This window comes from Lytechinus pictus, chromosome 11 (genome assembly GCF_037042905.1).
Source record: "Lytechinus pictus isolate F3 Inbred chromosome 11, Lp3.0, whole genome shotgun sequence".
NCBI classification, from domain to species: Eukaryota; Metazoa; Echinodermata; class Echinoidea; order Temnopleuroida; family Toxopneustidae; genus Lytechinus; species Lytechinus pictus.
In genome coordinates, this window is record NC_087255.1 from 17640282 (window position 1) to 17661177 (window position 20896).

General features: G+C 35.7%; 1 protein-coding gene across 1 annotated transcript in view; it reads left to right on the forward strand.

The window, feature by feature from the left end:
* Window positions 1-262: 262 nt before the first annotated feature.
* Window positions 263-20896, forward strand: part of LOC129271892 (deleted in malignant brain tumors 1 protein-like) — a 38323-nt gene continuing 17689 nt past the window's right edge. The window contains exons 1-15 of the mRNA XM_064107041.1: window positions 263-569; window positions 1642-1965; window positions 2523-2846; window positions 3443-3766; window positions 4324-4647; window positions 5205-5528; window positions 6086-6409; window positions 7004-7327; window positions 8551-8874; window positions 9470-9793; window positions 10186-10509; window positions 11171-11500; window positions 13593-13922; window positions 14589-14918; window positions 15583-16480. Coding sequence (XP_063963111.1) covers window positions 350-569; window positions 1642-1965; window positions 2523-2846; window positions 3443-3766; window positions 4324-4647; window positions 5205-5528; window positions 6086-6409; window positions 7004-7327; window positions 8551-8874; window positions 9470-9793; window positions 10186-10509; window positions 11171-11500; window positions 13593-13922; window positions 14589-14918; window positions 15583-16480 — 5348 coding nt within the window. The 5' untranslated portion in view covers window positions 263-349. The remainder of the gene's footprint in view (window positions 570-1641; window positions 1966-2522; window positions 2847-3442; window positions 3767-4323; window positions 4648-5204; window positions 5529-6085; window positions 6410-7003; window positions 7328-8550; window positions 8875-9469; window positions 9794-10185; window positions 10510-11170; window positions 11501-13592; window positions 13923-14588; window positions 14919-15582; window positions 16481-20896) is intronic.

Consider the following 20896-nt stretch of genomic DNA (forward strand, 5'->3'; position numbering starts at 1 on the left):
TATTATATGGAATTCCCTCCCAAGTACTGTTATCGAATGTAACACGTTATTACAGTTTAAGAGGGCATTGAAACATATATTTTTTATCTCTTCACATTTGAGTATGGTTACAATGTTTACCATTTATCAATTTTCATTAATATATAGGCCTACCTAACTTTACCTTGGCATCTAATTGCGATTTGTCATTGAAATGGCCATACAAAAATAAGAATTGTCAACCAACTTCCTTGTTCTTTTCCCAGACCCCCTAAGAATTCGTCTTGTTGGTGGACCTACCGATGCTGAAGGGAGAGTAGAGGTTTTGTATGATGGATCCTGGGGTACTATCTGTGATGAAAGCTGGGATATGAGCGACGCCAGGGTGGTTTGTAAAATGCTTGGGTTTGATGGAGCCTTGGGTACACCAGGAGCTGCTAGATTCGGTCAGGGATCTGGAATCATTTTTCTTAATGAAGTCGAATGTAACAGAGCTAAAGATAACCTAGCAGACTGTTTTCATCGAGGGATTGGAAATTGGAGTTACTGTGGTCATGAACGAGATGCAGGTGTAATTTGCTACTCAGGAGGTAAGTTCCCACATACAACTCAGAACAAAATATGGTATCTAACAAAACAATACCTATAAATATTAGTTCCAGTGTTTATTTGAACGATTCAAGTTGGTTTTCATTCATTGTTATCTTTGAGGAGCTCATATTAGGGCTACGCTTACTTAGCAAATCTAATGAATGGAAGTGAAGGCGATCTCTGAATATAAACAACTCAAGACGAAGTTTGAGATCTTCCAAAAAATACCTCTAAATATTTGTATTTTCCTGATCTTTTTTATTTTTAGGTGTTTTTTTGTTTTATGTTGAGGTGTTTATTTGAACGATTCACGTTCGGTTTCGTTTTGCACTCATAGCTCCCCTTTTCATCAAATATATATAATGCTTATATATGGAATATCTTATATCCACTACATAATACCCATTGAAAAATAAAAATAATCCAAATAATAAATGAAATATGTAAAATTGAAATGAAGGAAAAAAAATTGAAATATAATTGAATTAGCAAATAGCTCCCCTTACAATCGAATGTACTTAATGCTTATCCATGGAATATCTTATATCCACTACATAATACCCATTGAAAAATAAATAGAATACAAATAATAAATATGTAAAATTAAAATGAAGAATAAAAATTGAAATATAATTGTATTAGCAAATAGCTCCCCTTTTCATCAAATGTACTTAATGCTTATCCATGGAATATTTTATATCCACTACATAATACCCATTGAAAAATTAATAGAATCCAAATAATAAATGAAATATGTAAAATTGAAATGAAGAAAAAAATTGAAATATAATTGAATTAGCAAATAGCTCCCCTTTTCATCAAATGTACTTAATGCTTATCCATGGAATATCTTATATCCACTACATAATACCCATTGAAAAATAAATAGAATCCAAATAATAAATGAAATATGTAAAATTGAAATGAAGAAAAAAATGAAATATAATTGAATTAAATTGAATAAATGAAGAAATAATACCTACATCTTATCAAAAAGTTAAAGACAGTTTAACATTACAATGACCATACCAGAATCAGAATTGTCGACCAACTTTCTTGTTCTTTTCCCAGACCCCTTAAGAATTCGTCTTGTTGGTGGACATACCAATGCTGAAGGGAGAGTAGAGGTTTTGTTTGATGGATCATGGGGTACTATCTGCGATACCCGATGGGATCTCAGAGACGCCAGGGTGGTTTGTAGGATGCTGGGGTTTGATGGAGCCTTGGGTACACCAGGAGCTGCTAGATTCGGTCAGGGATCTGGAATCATTTTTCTTGATGAAGTCGAATGTTACGGAGCTAAAGACAACCTAGCAGACTGTTTTCATCGAGGGATTGGAAATTGGAGTTACTGTGGTCATGAAAGAGATGCAGGTGTAATTTGCTACTCAGGAGGTAAGTTCCTACATACAACTCAGAACAAAATCTGATATGTAACACAAAATACCTAAAATATTAGTTCCAGTGTTTATTTGAACAATTCAAGTTGGTTTTCATTTATTGTTATCTTTGAGGCGCCCATAGTAGGGCTACGCTCACTTAACAAATCTAGTGAGTAGAAGGGAATACGTTCTCTGAATGTAAATTCATGCATCAAGATACACAAATAGTTCAACACTCATAACCATGCCCGGGTGTTTATTTGAACGATTCACGTTCGGGTTTGTTTCGCGCTCAAAGCTCCCTTTTTTCAGTCAACGAATGTAGTTAATTCTTATCCATGGGATATCTTATATCCACTACATTATACACATTTAAAAAAGATTAATGTAAATACTAAATGAAATATGTAAGATTAAAATGTATAAAACATAAATGAAATTGAATTAAACTGAATAAATGAAGAAATAATACATACATAATATCAAGAAATTAAAGGACTTTGTGATTTGTCATCAAAATGGCCATACAAAGATCAGAATTGTAAACCAACTTCCTTGTTCTTTTCCCAGACCCCTTTGAAATTCGTCTTGTTGGCGGACCTACCGATGCTGAAGGGAGAGTAGAGGTTTTGTATGATGGATCCTGGGGTACTATCTGTGATGAAAGCTGGGATCTGAGCGACGCCAGGGTGGTTTGTACAATACTTGGGTTTGATGGAGCCTTGGGTACACCAGGAGCTGCTTGGTTCGGTCAGGGATCTGGAATCATTTTTCTTGATGAAGTCGAATGTTACGGAGCTAAAGACAACCTAGCAGACTGTTTTCATCGAGGGATTGGAAATTGGAGTTACTGCGGTCATGAAAGAGATGCAGGTGTAATTTGCTACTCAGGAGGTAAGTTCCCACATACAACTCAGAACAAAATAGGGTATCTAACAAAACAATACCTATAAATATTAGTTCCAGTGTTTATTTGAACGATTCAAGTTGGTTTTCATTCATTGTTATCTTTGAGGCGCTCATAGTAGGGCTACGCTTATTTAGCAAATCCAATGAATGGGAGTGAAGACGATCTCTGAATATAAACAACTCAAGACGAAATTTGAGATCTTCCAAAAATACCTCTAAATATTTGTATTTTCCTGATCTTTTTTATTTTTAGGTGTTTTTTTTTTAATGTTGAGTTGTTTATTTGAACGATTCACGTTCGGTTTCGTTTTGCACTCATAGCTCCCCTTTTCTTCAAATGTACTTAATGCTTATCTATGGAATATCTTATATCCACTACAAAATACCCATTGAAAAATAAATAGAATCCAAATAATAAATGAAGAAAATTGAAATGAAGAAAAAATTGAAATATAATTGAATTAAATTAAATAAATGAAGAAATAATACCTACATCTTATCAAGAAGTTAAAGACAGTTTAACATTAAAATGACCATACCAGAATCAGAATTGTCGACCAACTTTCTTGTTCTTTTCCCAGACCCCTTAAGAATTCGTCTTGTTGGTGGACCTACCAATGCTGAAGGGAGAGTAGAGGTTTTGTATGATGGATCATGGGGTACTATCTGCGATAACCGATGGGATCTGAGAGACGCCAGGGTGGTTTCTAGGATGCTGGGGTTTGATGGAGCCTTGGGTACACCAGGAGTTGCTAAGTTTGGTCAGGGTACTGGAATAATTTTTCTTGATGAGATCGAATGTGATGGAACAGAAGACAACATAGCAGACTGTTTTCGTCGAGGGATTGGAAATTGGAGTTACTGCGGTCATGAAAGAGATGCAGCTGTCATTTGCTACTTAGGAGGTAAGTTCCCAAATAAAACTCAGAACAAAATCTCATATGTAACACAAAATACATAAAATATTAGTTCCAGTGTTTATTTGAACGATTCAAGTTGGTTTACATTCATTGTTATCTTTGAGGCGCCCATAGTAGGGCTACGCTTACTTAACAAATCTAATGAGTAGGAGGGAAGACGTTCTCTGAATGTAAATTCATGCATCAAGATACACAAATAGTTCAACACTCATAACCATGCCCGGGTGTTTATTTGAACGATTCACGTTCGGGTTTGTTTCGCGCTCATAGCTCCCTTTTTTCAGTCAACGAATGTAGTTAATTCTTATCCATGGGATATCTTATATCCACTACATTATACCCATTTAAAAAAGATTAATGTAAATACTAAATGAAATATGTAAGATTAAAATGTATAAAACATAAATAAAATTGAATTAAACTGAATAAATGAAGAAATAATACATACATAATATCAAGAAATTAAAGGACTTTGTGATTTGTCATCAAAATGGCCATACAAAGATCAGAATTGTAAACCAACTTCCTTGTTCTTTTCCCAGACCCCTTTGAAATTCGTCTTGTTGGCGGACCTACCGATGCTGAAGGGAGAGTAGAGGTTTTGTATGATGGATCCTGGGGTACTATCTGTGATGAAAGCTGGGATCTGAGCGACGCCAGGGTGGTTTGTACAATGCTTGGGTTTAATGGAGCCTTGGGTACACCAGGAGCTGCTAGGTTCGGTCAGGGATCTGGAATAATTTTTCTTGATGAAGTCGAATGTTACGGAGCTAAAGACAACCTAGCAGACTGTTTTCATCGAGGGATTGGAAATTGGAGTTACTGCGGTCATGAAAGAGATGCAGCTGTCATTTGCTACTTAGGAGGTAAGTTCCCAAATAAAACTCAGAACAAAATCTGATATGTAACACAAAATACATAAAATATTAGTTCCAGTGTTTATTTGAACGATTCAAGTTGGTTTTCATTCATTGTTATCTTTGAAGCGCCCATAGTAGGGCTACGCTTACTTAACAAATCTAATGAGTAGGAGGGAAGACGTTCTCTGAATGTAAATTCATGCATCAACATACACAAATAGTTCAACACTCATAACCATGCCCGGGTGTTTATTTGAACGATTCACGTTCGGGTTTGTTTCGCGCTCATAGCTCCCTTTTTTCAGTCAACGAATGTAGTTAATTCTTATCCATGGGATATCTTATATCCACTACATTATACCCATTTAAAAAAGATTAATGTAAATACTAAATGAAATATGTAAGATTAAAATGTATAAAACATAAATAAAATTGAATTAAACTGAATAAATGAAGAAATAATACATACATAATATCAAGAAATTAAAGGACTTTGTGATTTGTCATCAAAATGGCCATACAAAGATCAGAATTGTAAACCAACTTCCTTGTTCTTTTCCCAGACCCCTTTGACATTCGTCTTGTTGGCGGACCTACCGATGCTGAAGGGAGAGTAGAGGTTTTGTATGATGGATCCTGGGGTACTATCTGTGATGAAAGCTGGGATCTGAGCGACGCCAGGGTGGTTTGTACAATGCTTGGGTTTAATGGAGCCTTGGGTACACCAGGAGCTGCTAGGTTCGGTCAGGGATCTGGAATAATTTTTCTTGATGAAGTCGAATGTTACGGAGCTAAAGACAACCTAGCAGACTGTTTTCATCGAGGGATTGGAAATTGGAGTTACTGCGGTCATGAAAGAGATGCAGCTGTCATTTGCTACTTAGGAGGTAAGTTCCCAAATAAAACTCAGAACAAAATCTGATATGTAACACAAAATACATAAAATATTAGTTCCAGTGTTTATTTGAACGATTCAAGTTGGTTTTCATTCATTGTTATCTTTGAAGCGCCCATAGTAGGGCTACGCTTACTTAACAAATCTAATGAGTAGGAGGGAAGACGTTCTCTGAATGTAAATTCATGCATCAACATACACAAATAGTTCAACACTCATAACCATGCCCGGGTGTTTATTTGAACGATTCACGTTCGGGTTTGTTTCGCGCTCATAGCTCCCTTTTTTCAGTCAACGAATGTAGTTAATTCTTATCCATGGGATATCTTATATCCACTACATTATACCCATTTAAAAAAGATTAATGTAAATACTAAATGAAATATGTAAGATTAAAATGTATAAAACATAAATAAAATTGAATTAAACTGAATAAATGAAGAAATAATACATACATAATATCAAGAAATTAAAGGACTTTGTGATTTGTCATCAAAATGGCCATACAAAGATCAGAATTGTAAACCAACTTCCTTGTTCTTTTCCCAGACCCCTTTGAAATTCGTCTTGTTGGCGGACCTACCGATGCTGAAGGGAGAGTAGAGGTTTTGTATGATGGATCCTGGGGTACTATCTGTGATGAAAGCTGGGATCTGAGCGACGCCAGGGTGGTTTGTACAATACTTGGGTTTGATGGAGCCTTGGGTACACCAGGAGCTGCTTGGTTCGGTCAGGGATCTGGAATCATTTTTCTTGATGAAGTCGAATGTTACGGAGCTAAAGACAACCTAGCAGACTGTTTTCATCGAGGGATTGGAAATTGGAGTTACTGCGGTCATGAAAGAGATGCAGGTGTAATTTGCTACTCAGGAGGTAAGTTCCCACATACAACTCAGAACAAAATAGGGTAGCTAACAAAACAATACCTATAAATATTAGTTCCAGTGTTTATTTGAACGATTCAAGTTGGTTTTCATTCATTGTTATCTTTGAGGCGCTCATAGTAGGGCTACGCTTACTTAGCAAATCTAATGAATGGGAGTGAAGACGATCTCTGAATATAAACAACTCAAGACGAAATTTGAGATCTTCCAAAGAATACCTCTAAATATTCGTATTTTCCTGATCTTTTTTATTTTTAGGTTTTTTTTTTTATGTTGAGGTGTTTATTTGAACGATTCACGTTCGGTTTCGTTTTGCACTCATAGCTCCCCTTTTCATCAAATGTACTTAATGCTTATCTATTGAATAGCTTATATCCACTACATAATACCCATTGAAAAATAAATAGAATCCAAATAATAAATGAAGAAAATTGAAATGAAGAAAAAATGAAATATAATTAAATTAAATTAAATAAATGAAGAAATAATACCTACATCTTATCAAGAAATTAAAGACAGTTTAGCATTACAATGACCATACCAGAATCAGAATTGTCGACCAACTTCCTTGTTCTTTTCCCAGACCCCTTTGAAATTCGTCTTGTTGGCGGACCTACCAATGCTGAAGGGAGAGTAGAGGTTTTCTATGATGGATCATGGGGTACTATCTGCGATAACCGATGGGATCTGAGAGACGCCAGGGTGGTTTGTAGGATGCTGGGGTTTGATGGAGCCTTGGGTACACCAGGAGCTGCTTGGTTCGGTCAGGGATCTGGAATCATTTTTCTTGATGAAGTCGAATGTTACGGAGCTAAAGACAACCTAGCAGACTGTTTTCATCGAGGGATTGGAAATTGGAGTTACTGCGGTCATGAAAGAGATGCAGGTGTAATTTGCTACTCAGGAGGTAAGTTCCCACATACAACTCAGAACAAAATAGGGTATCTAACAAAACAATACCTATAAATATTAGTTCCAGTGTTTATTTGAACGATTCAAGTTGGTTTTCATTCATTGTTATCTTTGAGGCGCTCATAGTAGGGCTACGCTTACTTAGCAAATCTAATGAATGGGAGTGAAGACGATCTCTGAATATAAACAACTCAAGACGAAATTTGAGATCTTCCAAAATATACCTCTAAGTATTCGTATTTTCCTGATCTATTTTATTTTTAGGTGTTTTTTTTTTAATGTTGAAGTGTTTATTTGAACGATTCACGTTCGGTTTCGTTTTGCACTCATAGCTCCCCTTTTCATCAAATGTACTTAATGCTTATCTATGGAATATCTTATATCCACTACTACATAATACCCATTGAAAATAAATAGAATCCAAATAATAAATGAAATATGTAAAATTGAAATGAAGGAAAAAAATTGAAATATAATTGAATTAGCAAATAGCTCCCCTTTTCATCAAATGTACTTAATGCTTATCCATGGAATATCTTATATCCACTACATAATACCCATTGAAAAATAAATAGAATCCAAATAATAAATATGTAAAATTGACATGAAGAAAAAAAATTGAAATATAATTGAATTAGCAAATAGCTCCCCTTTTCATCAAATGTACTTAATGCTTATCCATGGAATATCTTATATCCACTACATAATACCCATTGAAAAATAAATAGAATCCAAATAATAAATATGTAAAATTGAAATGAAGATAAAAAATTGAAATATAATTGAATTTGCAAATAGCTCCCCTTTTCATCAAATGTACTTAATGCTTATCCACGGAATATCTTATATCCACTACATAATACCCATTGAAAAATTAATAGAATCCAAATAATAAATGAAATATGTAAAATTGAAATGAAGAAAAAATTGAAATATAATTGAATTAGCAAATAGCTCCCCTTTTCACCAAATGTACTTAATGCTTATCCATGGAATATCTTATATCCACTACATAATACCCATTGAAAAATAAATAGAATCCAAATAATAAATGAAATATGTAAAATTGAAATGAAGAAAAAATGAAATATAATTGAATTAAATTGAATAAATGAAGAAATAATACCTACATCTTATCAAGAAATTAAAGACAGTTTAGCATTACAATGACCATACCAGAATCAGAATTGTCGACCAACTTTCTTGTTCTTTTCCCAGACCCCTTAAGAATTCGTCTTGTTGGCGGACCTACCGATGCTGAAGGGAGAGTAGAGGTTTTGTATGATGGATCCTGGGGTACTATCTGCGATGACTGGTGGGATCTGGCAGGCGCCAGGGTGGTTTGTAGAATGATTGGGTTTGATGGAGCCTTGGGTACACCAGGAGCTGCTAGGTTCGGTCAGGGTACTGGAATAATTATTCTTGATGAGGTCCAATGTGATGGAACAGAAGACAACCTAGCAGACTGTTTTCATCGAGGGATTGGAAATTGGAGTTACTGCGGTCATGAAAGAGATGCAAGTGTCATTTGCTACTCAGGAGGTAAGTCCCCACATACAACTTATAACAAAATAGGGTATCTAGCCAAAAAATACCTATAGATATAAGTTCCAGTGTTTATTTGAACGATTCAGGTTGGTTTTCATTGTTATCTTTGAGGCACTCATAGTAGGGCTACGCTTACTTAACAAATATGGAGAATGGGAGTGAAGACGATATCTGAATATAAACAACTCAAGACGAAATTTGAGATCTTCAAAAAAATACCACTAAATATTTGTATTTTCCTGATTTTTTTATTTTAGGTGCTTTTTTTTAATGTTAAGGTGTTTATTTGAACGATTCACGTTCGGTTTCGTTTTGCACTCACGACTCCCTTTTTCATCAAATGTACTTAATGCTTATCCGTGGAATATCTTAAATTCACTACATAATACCCATTGAAAAATAAATAGAATCCAAATAATAAATGAAATATGTAAAATTGAAATGAAGAAAAAAATGAAATATAATTGAATTAAATTGAATAAATGAAGAAATAATACATACATCTTATCAAGAAGTTAAAGACAGTTTAGCATTAAAATGGCCATGCCAGAATCAGAATTGTCGACCAACCTCCTTGTTCAATTCCCAGATCCCTTTGAAGTTCGCCTTGTTGGCGGACCTACCGATGCTGAAGGGAGAGTAGAGGTTTTGTATGATGGATCCTGGGGTACTATATGCGATGACTGGTGGGATCTGGAAGACGCCAGGGTGGTGTGTAGGATGCTGGGGTTTGATGGAGCTTTGGGTACACCAGGAGCTGCTAGGTTTGGTCAGGGTACTGGAATAATTATTCTTGATGAGGTCCAATGTTTCGGAGTTGAAGACAACCTAGCAGACTGTTTTCATCGAGGGATTGGAAATTGGAGTTACTGCGGTCATGAAAGAGATGCAGGAGTCATTTGCTACTCAGGAGGTAAGTTCCCACATACAACTCAGAACGAAATCTGAGATCTACCCTAAATTACTTCTAAATAGTTTCATTCTCTTGATTAAAAACAAATGTTCACGTTTGTACTTGATTGATTGACATTTGGTTTAGTTTCGCGGTCATAGTTTGCTTTTTTCAGTTAAAATGTACTTAATGCTTGTCCTTGAAATATCTTATATTCACTACATTGTTCTCATCATAAAAAATAATAAATGAAATATGTAAATTAAAATGAAGAAAAAAAATTAAATAAAAACTAATTACATTAGATTAAATAAATGAAGAAATAATACATACATCTTATCAAGAAATTATTGTCATTAAAATAGCCAAGCCATAATCAGAATTGTCGACCAATTTCGTTGTTGTTTTGTCAGACCCCTTTGAAATTCGTCTTGTTGGTGGACCTACCAATGCCGAAGGGAGAGTAGAGGTTTTGTATGATGGATCCTGGGGTACTATCTGTGATGATGACTGGGATCTTAGAGACGCCAGTGTGGTATGTAGGATGTTGGTGTTTGATGGAGCCTTGGGAACAACGACATCTGCTAGGTTCGGTCAGGGATCTGGCCGAATCCTTTTAACCAAGGTCGAATGTTTTGAGACAGAAAACAACCTAGCAGACTGTTTTCATCGAGGAATTGGAAATTGGAGTTACTGCGGCCATGAAAGGGATGCAGGTGCCGTTTGTTACTCAGGAGGTATGTTACCACAAACAACTCAGAACGAAATCTGATATCTCCTAAATAACTAAATTATTTATATTGCGTTTTTTATTATTATTCAGGTGATTATATTTTCTAAATGGAAGAGTGCTCTGAAGTTCATTTTTTTCAGTAACTCTAGTAAATAGGAGTGAATTGGGCGATCTATGAATGTACCTAATTATATGCAGAAATATATAGACATACTGTATATTTCGAATTTCACAACGATTTCCCTTGAAAAGGATCTGATTTTGTTTCAACAATGCGAGGTTTCGGGTCAAATGAAAATACAAAATTATAGAACCAATGCACTAGTGTTTATACATCAACTATCATATACCAACTACATCACCCCCCCCCCCCCCCCCAAAAAAAAAAATATATATATATATATATATATATAATAAAATAAAATAAAATAAAGATAAAAAATAAATAAATAAATAAAAGGGGAAAAAATGATAGCACAAATATAAATAAATTAATATATAAACAATGAATGAACTAAATATCCCTTTGTTATAGCACAAATATAAATGAATTAATATATAAACAATTAATGAACTTAATATCCCTTTGTTATAGCACAAATATAAATAAATTAATATATAAACAATGAATGAACTAAATATCCCTTTGTTAATCAATTACTTAGAGCATCCAAACCCATTCAAAGTTCGTCTGGTCGGTGGATCTAACGAAGCTGAAGGGAGAGTAGAGGTACTACATGACGGATCATGGGGAACTATCTGTGATGATGACTGGGATCTACGAGACGCCAGGGTGGTTTGTAGGATGCTGGGGTTTGGTGGAGCCTTGGGTGCACCGGGATCTGCTAGGTTTGGGCAAGGATCTGGCATAATTCTCCTTGATGAACTCAGTTGCATTGGCACAGAGGACAACATAGCAGAATGTCCGCATCAAGGGATCGGAGACCATGACTGTATGCACGTTGAAGATGCAGGCGCCATTTGTTACACAGGAGGTAGTTGAGAAACGAAATGCATAATCATTACTGTTTTTACGATTATAACTGCATCTTGTTGAAAAGTTCCCATATGGTAATATCCTTGTTGGTCTACAGTTGATATACGGGAAATTGACTATTTTATCTAATTTTCAGTATTTTACATGTACATGAAGGATTTTCGACAAAAGATTATGTACGTTCCATAGAACGCATGCGTAGTGGTTGTGAAAACTCCCTATTATCAATGTCTTTGTACCAAATTTTGAACGATTCAAAACTGTATTTAATCAATTCTATTCTTAGTTATCATAGTTGGCTTCCTTTGCGACCCTAGTGAATAGCTGCAGTAAACATGCTTAAGGCAATGGTTGTGCGCTTTAATGTTAAGATATAAATGCTACAAGCATTTACTCAAAGCTTCACAAATCGGGCTTTATCGCTGATTTATTGATATCTTACATCCCTGATACCCATTTCTTCAGATAAACAGCATCAATGTATGCCTAGATAATAAAAAATGCGATTTTATAAACTATACATTTATACCAAATGAATTGCGTCGTTAAACTAATTCAAACGATATCCCTTCCGAGTCTACTGCCTAGATTTCTTTTTTGGGGAAAGGGGTGTTTTTTTTTCTTTTCTAACATTGTGTCTATTTCTTTTCAATAATTGGTTCGTTGCTTTCTCACACCTCTACCACGCGTCACCAAATATTGTACAAACATACCAGGTTTGAGAAAGTATAGTGGAAATATTTGTATCCGAGGTTGGTTCGGCACAGTGGTGTACCTAGTTGACAAGCAAAAAAAATAATGATAAAAAAGGTCTTCAAGCTCGTCAGGGGGGGCAGGGATACGTCCTTTGCATGGGTTGTGAATAGTCAGGTTCGGCAATAACTATTTTAGTAACATTGCCGGACCGACCGAGGATAACATATTTCTACTACACTTTCGAAAGAAACGCCCGGTATATTTTGTTTTATATGCCTTCCATATTTATCAAAGTTTGCACGAAAAATATTGGCAATCTTGTCCTAATTGGCCCATCTCCATGATCTGGGGAAAAAAAAATCTAGATCAGCTCAGCTCTAATTAAGCAAAATTCGCTTCTCATTCTAAGGTAGCCGGTTACTAAATAGACTCCGCGCGGCTACCATCGGTTCCCAAGCATCAGTCAGGGAGGTTTGGTGTTGAGCGGGGCGACGGCTGTACTAGTGAGATCGATCTTCTAATAATTCACCTACCGGTTGTAAAAGTTGTGAACTAACATTGCCGAACTAAAATCAAGCAGCCCGAATCATCCGATGATCGAATAATGGCCATCGTTAATTATAAACAATTGACATTTATTTATCGGAGAGTTTGTGATTCAGATAGCTTTGTATTTTTAGCTGTTGATTCCGATGCTAGCTGCATCAGCGGACTCCTGATAAAGCGTCTGCGCCGTTGCATCACTAGAATTGCCGGTGGAGGCAGTCCGTCTTGCGCTAAGCCCGAGTGATTATGTGGTTTTCAGTCGGACGCTATACATATATATATATATATATATATATATATATATATATATACTTCGGGAATTCTATCCTTGTATAGAGTGCTCGATGTCCTTCACAGGAAGAGCTTTGAATAATAAACACAAGTTCACAAGGTTGACTGGAGGTTCATCAAATTTAATTGCAACTCTGAGTTTCACGCAACCTACGTGAGGTGCGATCTTCAGGCAACTGATAAAACTTTTCAATACCATTGAACAATGCATGTCGCGATTGCGCGGAGCGCGTTACACCAAACACGCACATACTGCTTGGGCGCAGGAAACTAGGTTAGCAGTGCGCGCTGAGGTTTTCATAATTTGAATGTTTTTCAATATATATATATATATATATATATATATATATATATATATATATACATATACATATTCTACATAAATATTCTACATATATATTCTACATATTCTACTCTGACGTCACGATTAGTCACGTGAAGGGTTCTCGACTAATCAAATAGCAACAGATTTTCAGTAAGGCATAATCATTGGTGTTTTTGTCATTAAGTTGTGACTTAAAGAAATCAAATTTGATTGGATTTTTAATTTATTTAAGAGCACCCGAATCCATTACAAGTTCGCCTTTTTGGTGGGTCTACCAATGTTGAAGGCAGAGTAGAAGTCATGCATGATGGATCCTGGGGTACTGTTTGTGATATCAACTGGGATCTCAGAGACGCCAGGGTGGTTTGTAGGATGCTGGGGTTTGATGGAGCCTTGAAAGCTCCGCGATCTGCTCGGTTCGGTCAGGGATCTGGCCGTTCTCTTCTTTACGGCGTCGAGTGTGACGGAACAGAAGGCAACCTAGCAGACTGTGCTCACGCAGGGATTGGTCGTTACTCATGTAGCAATTCGATGGATGCAGGAGCTCTTTGTTACTCAGGAAGTACGTTGTTCTCCCCCACACACTACATTCTTTGAATAAGTGATAATGGAGCGTTCTTAAAGCTTAGGAGGGGAACCATTGTGTATTTATCATTGTTTTACCCCAACTTATCTTTTTTCTAACTGAACGTTTCGGCGCTTTCTGCAAAGATTTATCACCCTAGATATTGCTCCAATCAAAAAAAAAAGGGGGGGGGGCTTTTTACCTATCGAAAGGAAAATACAAATTTTAGATATTCATGGAGATTAAGTGTAGTATCCAAACTTTGCTTTTTAGAAAAACTTAAATGATAAGATTTACAACAAAAATAAAAATGAACAAGATAAGCGCATTACAATGCGAGGATTTTTTAAATTACGATTATTGTTTATATCATATTGCATTCATAGTATACCTGACACTTTAAATTTGCTTATATATGTTAAGTTGGTGGGACCAACAGCAAACTTGGCCTTACAAAGTTAAAGAAAAAATAAAAGAACAATGGTGTTTGGTGGTGCCCAGATCCAAGGAACCATATCCATGTATCTTTTGAATGCTGATGAGATGTTGTTTTAAGTAATAGTTATGTGGTTTGATAATATCATCACATAAAATTGAGAAACCTGCATGGTCTGCTTTATTATTTTGATACCACGAGTATCTTTCACGCTTTTTTTCGCTCAGAAAATCCAGACCCGCTACAGGTTCGCCTTGCTGGTGGGTCAAACGATGCTGAAGGCAGAGTAGAGGTACTGCATGACGGATCCTGGGGTACTATCTGTGATGGTTGGTGGGATGTCAGAGACGCCAGGGTTGTTTGTAGGATGCGGGGGTTTGATGGAGCCTTCGAGGCACCGAAATCTGCTAGGTTTGGCCAGGGTTCTGGTCGCGTTCTTCTAACGTTTGTCAACTGTGAGGGAGGTGAAGACAACTTAGCAGACTGTGCTCATGCAGGGATTGGACGGTACACATGTAACCATGCAAGAGATGCAGGAGCCATTTGTTATTCTGAAGGTAGTGGTAGATTTTCTTAACTTGAAATTTGTTTTTTTTCGTTTGCAACAGACACCAAAAGATATTCGAAATGAAATCGTACTAATACATTATATCATACTATTATTATCCCTTATTGAAGTGGTTCTAAAAATGGTACTAATGAATCCATTGAATAGTAATACAAACAAACATAAATCAACTCTTTCAAGATTTGCAATGTTATCTTTAATTACCTCCTTGAAACGTAAACTTGTGAGATTATTCTTAATATGTATCTTATATCTTAATAAATCCATTTTCAAATATGCTTCTGACCACTCTCAGAGTTTACTTCAAGGTATACTTCAACGCTTTATATTTATTTAACATATTTTCTTTCATTCCTTCTATTCTTACATTTTATATTCTTTTCGTCTGCTTTGCAGGAAAAATAGCTATTTTGATGTCTACCAGTTTTAAATCGATTACCCCTAAAACTTGTTAGTATTATGATAAGTATGAAATGTCGATTCCAAAGATGAATTGCACGCTTGATATAAATGATCTTTTGTTATTTTTCTCTATGATATGAAAAGTGTTAGTTTTATAAAAATATTATATATATCTTGTCATTTCCTATTTTTTCTTCACATTTCGCCAAACATCTATAAATACATTTTTCTTCTTCCAATTTCTACTCCAGATCTACAATCAAATAATGTCCATGGCGAACTTTTCCTGTGGCTCGTAATTTGCATTCCTGTCTCGAGTTTCATGGTTTTAGCAGCCTTTGTATTTGGCCTATGTCAAAGGCGGATGAAACGGGCGAAACAGAGTTCTGATACTAGTACATACATGGATTTGATGCATTCAAGAAGTGTAGACCGTCAGGACTTAACTTATCAAGATCTGAGTTCTCCACCGAAATTACCGGAACGCTGGTCAGCCGTTACTTCTCCACATAACAAATCACAAATAATCTCTACAGAAAGTGAAAGTCCGACCGACGTCAGCCATGACTACACGGACATAAACACCGTTTTCGATAAAAAATCCAATTCTCATGATGAAATTAATGATGATTTTCTTTCATCAACTGCTAAAGATTCAGAGCCAAGGGTGTACATGGAGATAGGAAAGAAATCAGGTGAAGCATATTATGAAAATCGAATAAGGGTAAAAAGAAAGACAGAGATTAGTAGAAATGATGTTTCTCATAAATATATGGACATGAGGCCAATCGGACAAAAGAACTCAGAAACTCATGACACAGGGTTTGACGGTTATCTTCTACCAACCTCTGCAAGCATGTCCAAGTCATGTTTGCACTTATCAGAAGGAACACCTCCCTCTGATGTGGCAGAAAATGGCAACATCACTGTTCAGGATAAAGCTCACAAGTACATGAACATGAATATTGCGTATCAAAAGCCTGCATATGGCTCAGACTTAGATATTGATGGCTATCTTCTTCCCGATATCACGTCAGCAAACACTGACCAAGATATTGACGGATATCTTCTTCCAAGCTTTACATCCACCAAACGCAAAGTGATTCCGAATAACCAAAGCAATATCAACAGGTCCAACCAACAGCAGAAGTGAATTAAGTTTTAAAAGAACATCGCAATCTAGCGGACAAAATGGGAATCATGATTACATGGACATGGAATATGCTCGCCAAGATCCCAAAGTGTACTAGACCATAAGGCCTTGACGAGTCATCTCTGACAACTGACTTTTATATAGGAAACGAACTTTCTTCAGACTAACGCTCCTGACTAACAGGGTTATAACTTTAGAGCAAATATCAACAAGAAACTAAACCCCACAAAAATGTCATTGAAAATCGTGACTAACAACATTACTATTTCTAATGCACTTTCAAATGTTATTATACAGTTACGTAGATTTACCTCTGCTTTCTCACTTCTTATGTGCTGTATATGTTTAAATGTGTCATTAATAACTTCCCGACATAATTAGCAATATATATTGCATTTCCACATGCCATTATGCATTTACCCATGATATATATATAAATCGAACCCTCTTGGTCGAAACGAACTTTATTTTCTCCAAAATCTTGAAAAAGAAAGTGATATCAAAATTTCATTTTTAATGAGGACATACATTATGAATCCATATCACACAGACTTGTCAATTTCAATAATTATAATGACAATCAAGGAAAACCATGAAATAATTACAAAGGGATGTACATATTCAACGATGAGATAACATCATCATGGACATTTTCGCACTTATGTTTTTCATTCTTACCAACAAACAAGAATATGTAATAAACTATTGTACAAAACACAACTGATATACGTTGAAGTGGTTTTCAACAAATTGTGCAACACAAATCAATCCACTTCCCTAACAGAAGTCAATATATCAATACTCATGCTAACAAATTCTTTGTGATGAGTGGTAAAAATCATAATCACTACTCGCTAAAGGAGACAAGTTGTTTGAAATTACGTCGTGGCATCATAAAAGAAAAATTCGTTTGCTACACATGATAATAAAGATGAATTTACAACAATAATACTAATGAAAATGTAATTAAATTGTACCTTACACGTGCTGTTTTCTAAGCGCCATTTATGACTGTCTGTCTTTGTTTCTGTTAAGCAAACGAGTTTGCTGGTATTTCGCAAACAATCGTATATATTTTCATTTTTTCCACTTAAAAAAAAAATAAGTAGCGGTCTAATTGTATTTGAATATTGATATGTTGTACATTGCAGTTATACAATTTATGTACTACTTGGTTAAGTTTGTTTTATATCTATAAATGTGGAAATGAATCAAATCTATAAAATAAAATAGTATTCATATATACACAACAAAAAAAGTAAGTCCCCCCTTGAACAAACATCAATAATTTCCGAACCAATGCGAGTTTTTAATATATTTTTCATGAGCGTGTAGGTAATTTTATAAGCTACCATCTGAGTAAATGTTATGGACGTATTTTACGTCATGCTTCAGTGAGCACCGTCAGAAGGCAAAAATGTAACTTTTCAAAAGTCACAAGCCAAATATCATGACTTTGATTCCATTTTATTGGAACTGATTCCACATATTCATCATGAAAAATAGTCAGAAGGCTTGTAAAAGGTACTTTCTAAAAGACGATACAACTTTTTGGCTAAATTTCACGGTTGAATAAACACAAGTCCAAATTTGCCATAATTGGATTTTTTTTCAAATTTTTATCAATTAAAATGATATAATATGATGACAGTTATTTTGGGGAAGAGTATCTTCAACAATATTCATCGTTTCACGGTTCAATTAACATTTATTGAAAACAAAAAATACAATTTTCAAATATCATAGGCAAGTATTGTTTCATTTTGGTAACTGAAACTGATCCTTTATCATTTTTTTCGTTATGCTCATGACCAATTAACATGCTCCAATGATTCAAAGGCGTTTGATTAAACATTAACGCTTGAATGAACATGTGGAATGTGATTAGCTCTTTTTTACGTTATTGGAAAAAAATGCAATTTGTAACCATGGATATCTGTCACAAACCTCCTTGCATGATTCATTTGATTTGATTTTTATGAAAATCCCGATGTTTAATGCATCAGTGAGCACACAATATTCGAAAATTATGCAAATGAGAAGAAAGTTCAAGGCCTTGGCCCCACTCTGGGCCGTACCGAATTGTTATTTTGGTACGCGCGCCTTTTGGATAGTGTTACTTTGAAGCCGTGTGCGAAGTTTCATGAAATAGCTGTTGGCAGAAGTACCAAAAACCGTCCATGAAACAAACCCTTATTTCATATTTGTTAAAATTTTGACTTCCTCTCTCATAGACTTGTGTACATTATGGGTGCATATGTTTAAGAATAAGTAACCCCTTATTTAATATGGTGAAACTTTTTATCAAGGCTGTCTTTAGCAATGTCATTTGGCAGTCATGTTAATCAACCTATGGGCAGAATTCTGTGCAAAAATGAAATCGATTTGTTTATTTATGGATGAGTGAGCACGCATCAAAGTGGGAAAATTGGTATTTTCAATGTCACAGACTCATTTTAAAGGGTAATAATGTGAATATTGGGGGCAAATTCGGTTTCAAATGTGACTTTAATTGCTGTTGTTTTTATCATCCATCATTTCTATCACCACACACTTTCCGAACTTTTAACATTTTCATGGTTGAGCGAGCACATTCGAAAACTTAGGAATGAATACTCTTTTTACTGCATGCATAAATGTATTTTTTTCCTACCAATTTCTCATGATCAGGTTAATTTATGGACAAATCAGGGGTGGATCCAGAAATAAAAAATGGGGGAGGGGCCTATAATCTGGGGAGCCACCGACATTTTCAAATTTTAATATGACCTAACAAGTTGTAGAGGATACTACCAAAAACCCCTATGATGATATGTCACAATGCAGGGGCCGTGGAACGGTTTTCAAAGTGTGGGGGAGGGACTTAGCCAAAAGTGGGGGGGGGGCTGACCATGCAAAAAAATCACAATCGTAATCATTTTTACATTTTTGCAAATGTTTTTGGAAAAAAGTGGTAGCCCCCAGCCCCCCCCCCCCCCCCTCCGCGGCCCCTGCAATATTGTGCTCACTCAACCATGAACATACGATATCAAAATTGTGTGTAGAGTGGCTAAATGATGGATATAAAACGGCATTAACACCTTAAAATTCACCTAACAACAACTTTTGCCCAACTTTGTATTTCCACAATCTGAAAAACGAATCTTGTGACTTTCAAAAATTGTCATTTTTAATTCAATCTTTAATTACTCATGCATGACTCAACTGATCAATCTCATCTTTCCCTAAGAGTTGCTTAATTAGTGTAGAAAACCACCTACGAAATATCATATCTCAAAATATTTTCGTTCAAAAGTTACAGCAATTTGATTTAGGGGGGACTTACTTTTTTTGTTGTGTATAGATTGATGGTTTTCCTTATTTGAATGTGGCATCTATATCTTCTATGATAATGTGCTCCTGTAAATAGTTGTATCTACCCCTAATCCTACCGGGTACCCATTCACCTCACCTAGGTCGAGTGCAGCACAATTGAGGTAAATTTCTTGCTGAACGAAAACACGCTATGGCTGGGATTCGAATCCACGAAAGTCGTAACTACTAGACCACGAGGCGTCGCGACGCCCCCAAAAGTAGTCACAAACTTCAAGTGGTACTTGTTATACATTTTTTTGGCTCGGCGCATTCGCTTGCGAGATGGAAAATTGTGATGATTTCTGGCAGCAATCAGTCTTGCACTGAGCAACACGATGTTGATTACCATAAACATTGTCATTTCTGTATAGCGTGGCGTATGGTTATCTTAACATTATACAGATGTAGGCCTCCTTTATATTTTTTGGGCGCCCATATTACATATTTCTCAGGACACTCAGACTGCTTGCCGGTAGACAAATATGCAAGATATCATATTCGGCAGATAGAGCGATCGAGAATTTGTTTTAGCTTTGAAATGAGATTATCATTATTGAGTATTTTGATATTCATACCAGACTTCTAATTAGTGGAGGATCCAGAAGGGAACATCCGGTACGTGGAACCCCCCCCCCCCCCTTGAAACCTAAAAATAAAAGGGATGGAAAGGGAGAGGGGAGAACAAGAAAAGAAAGAAAAAAGGAGGGGAGGAGAAGGAAAAGCGATAAGGAAAGACAATAAAGAAGGAAAAAAATTGAAAAAAAAGGGGAAGGAAATAAAAGGGTAAGAGGTGGGGGATTAAAAAAGGTAGGGGAAAGAGAGAGAAAGAATAAAAAAAATCAAGATGGGAAAATAAAGAAGTACAGGAATGAATCCCAAATATCAGTTGTTATGTCACAATATTGTGAATCTAAGAGCCTCAAAGTCTTTACCGCCTTTTCCATCGAATTAAATAGATTTTGAAATGAAGTGAAAATATATATGCGAACCCGAATCTCGAGGCACAGACCCTTGGTTTTCACACTCCGAATAGTGCATAATGCAGAGTCTCAAGTATT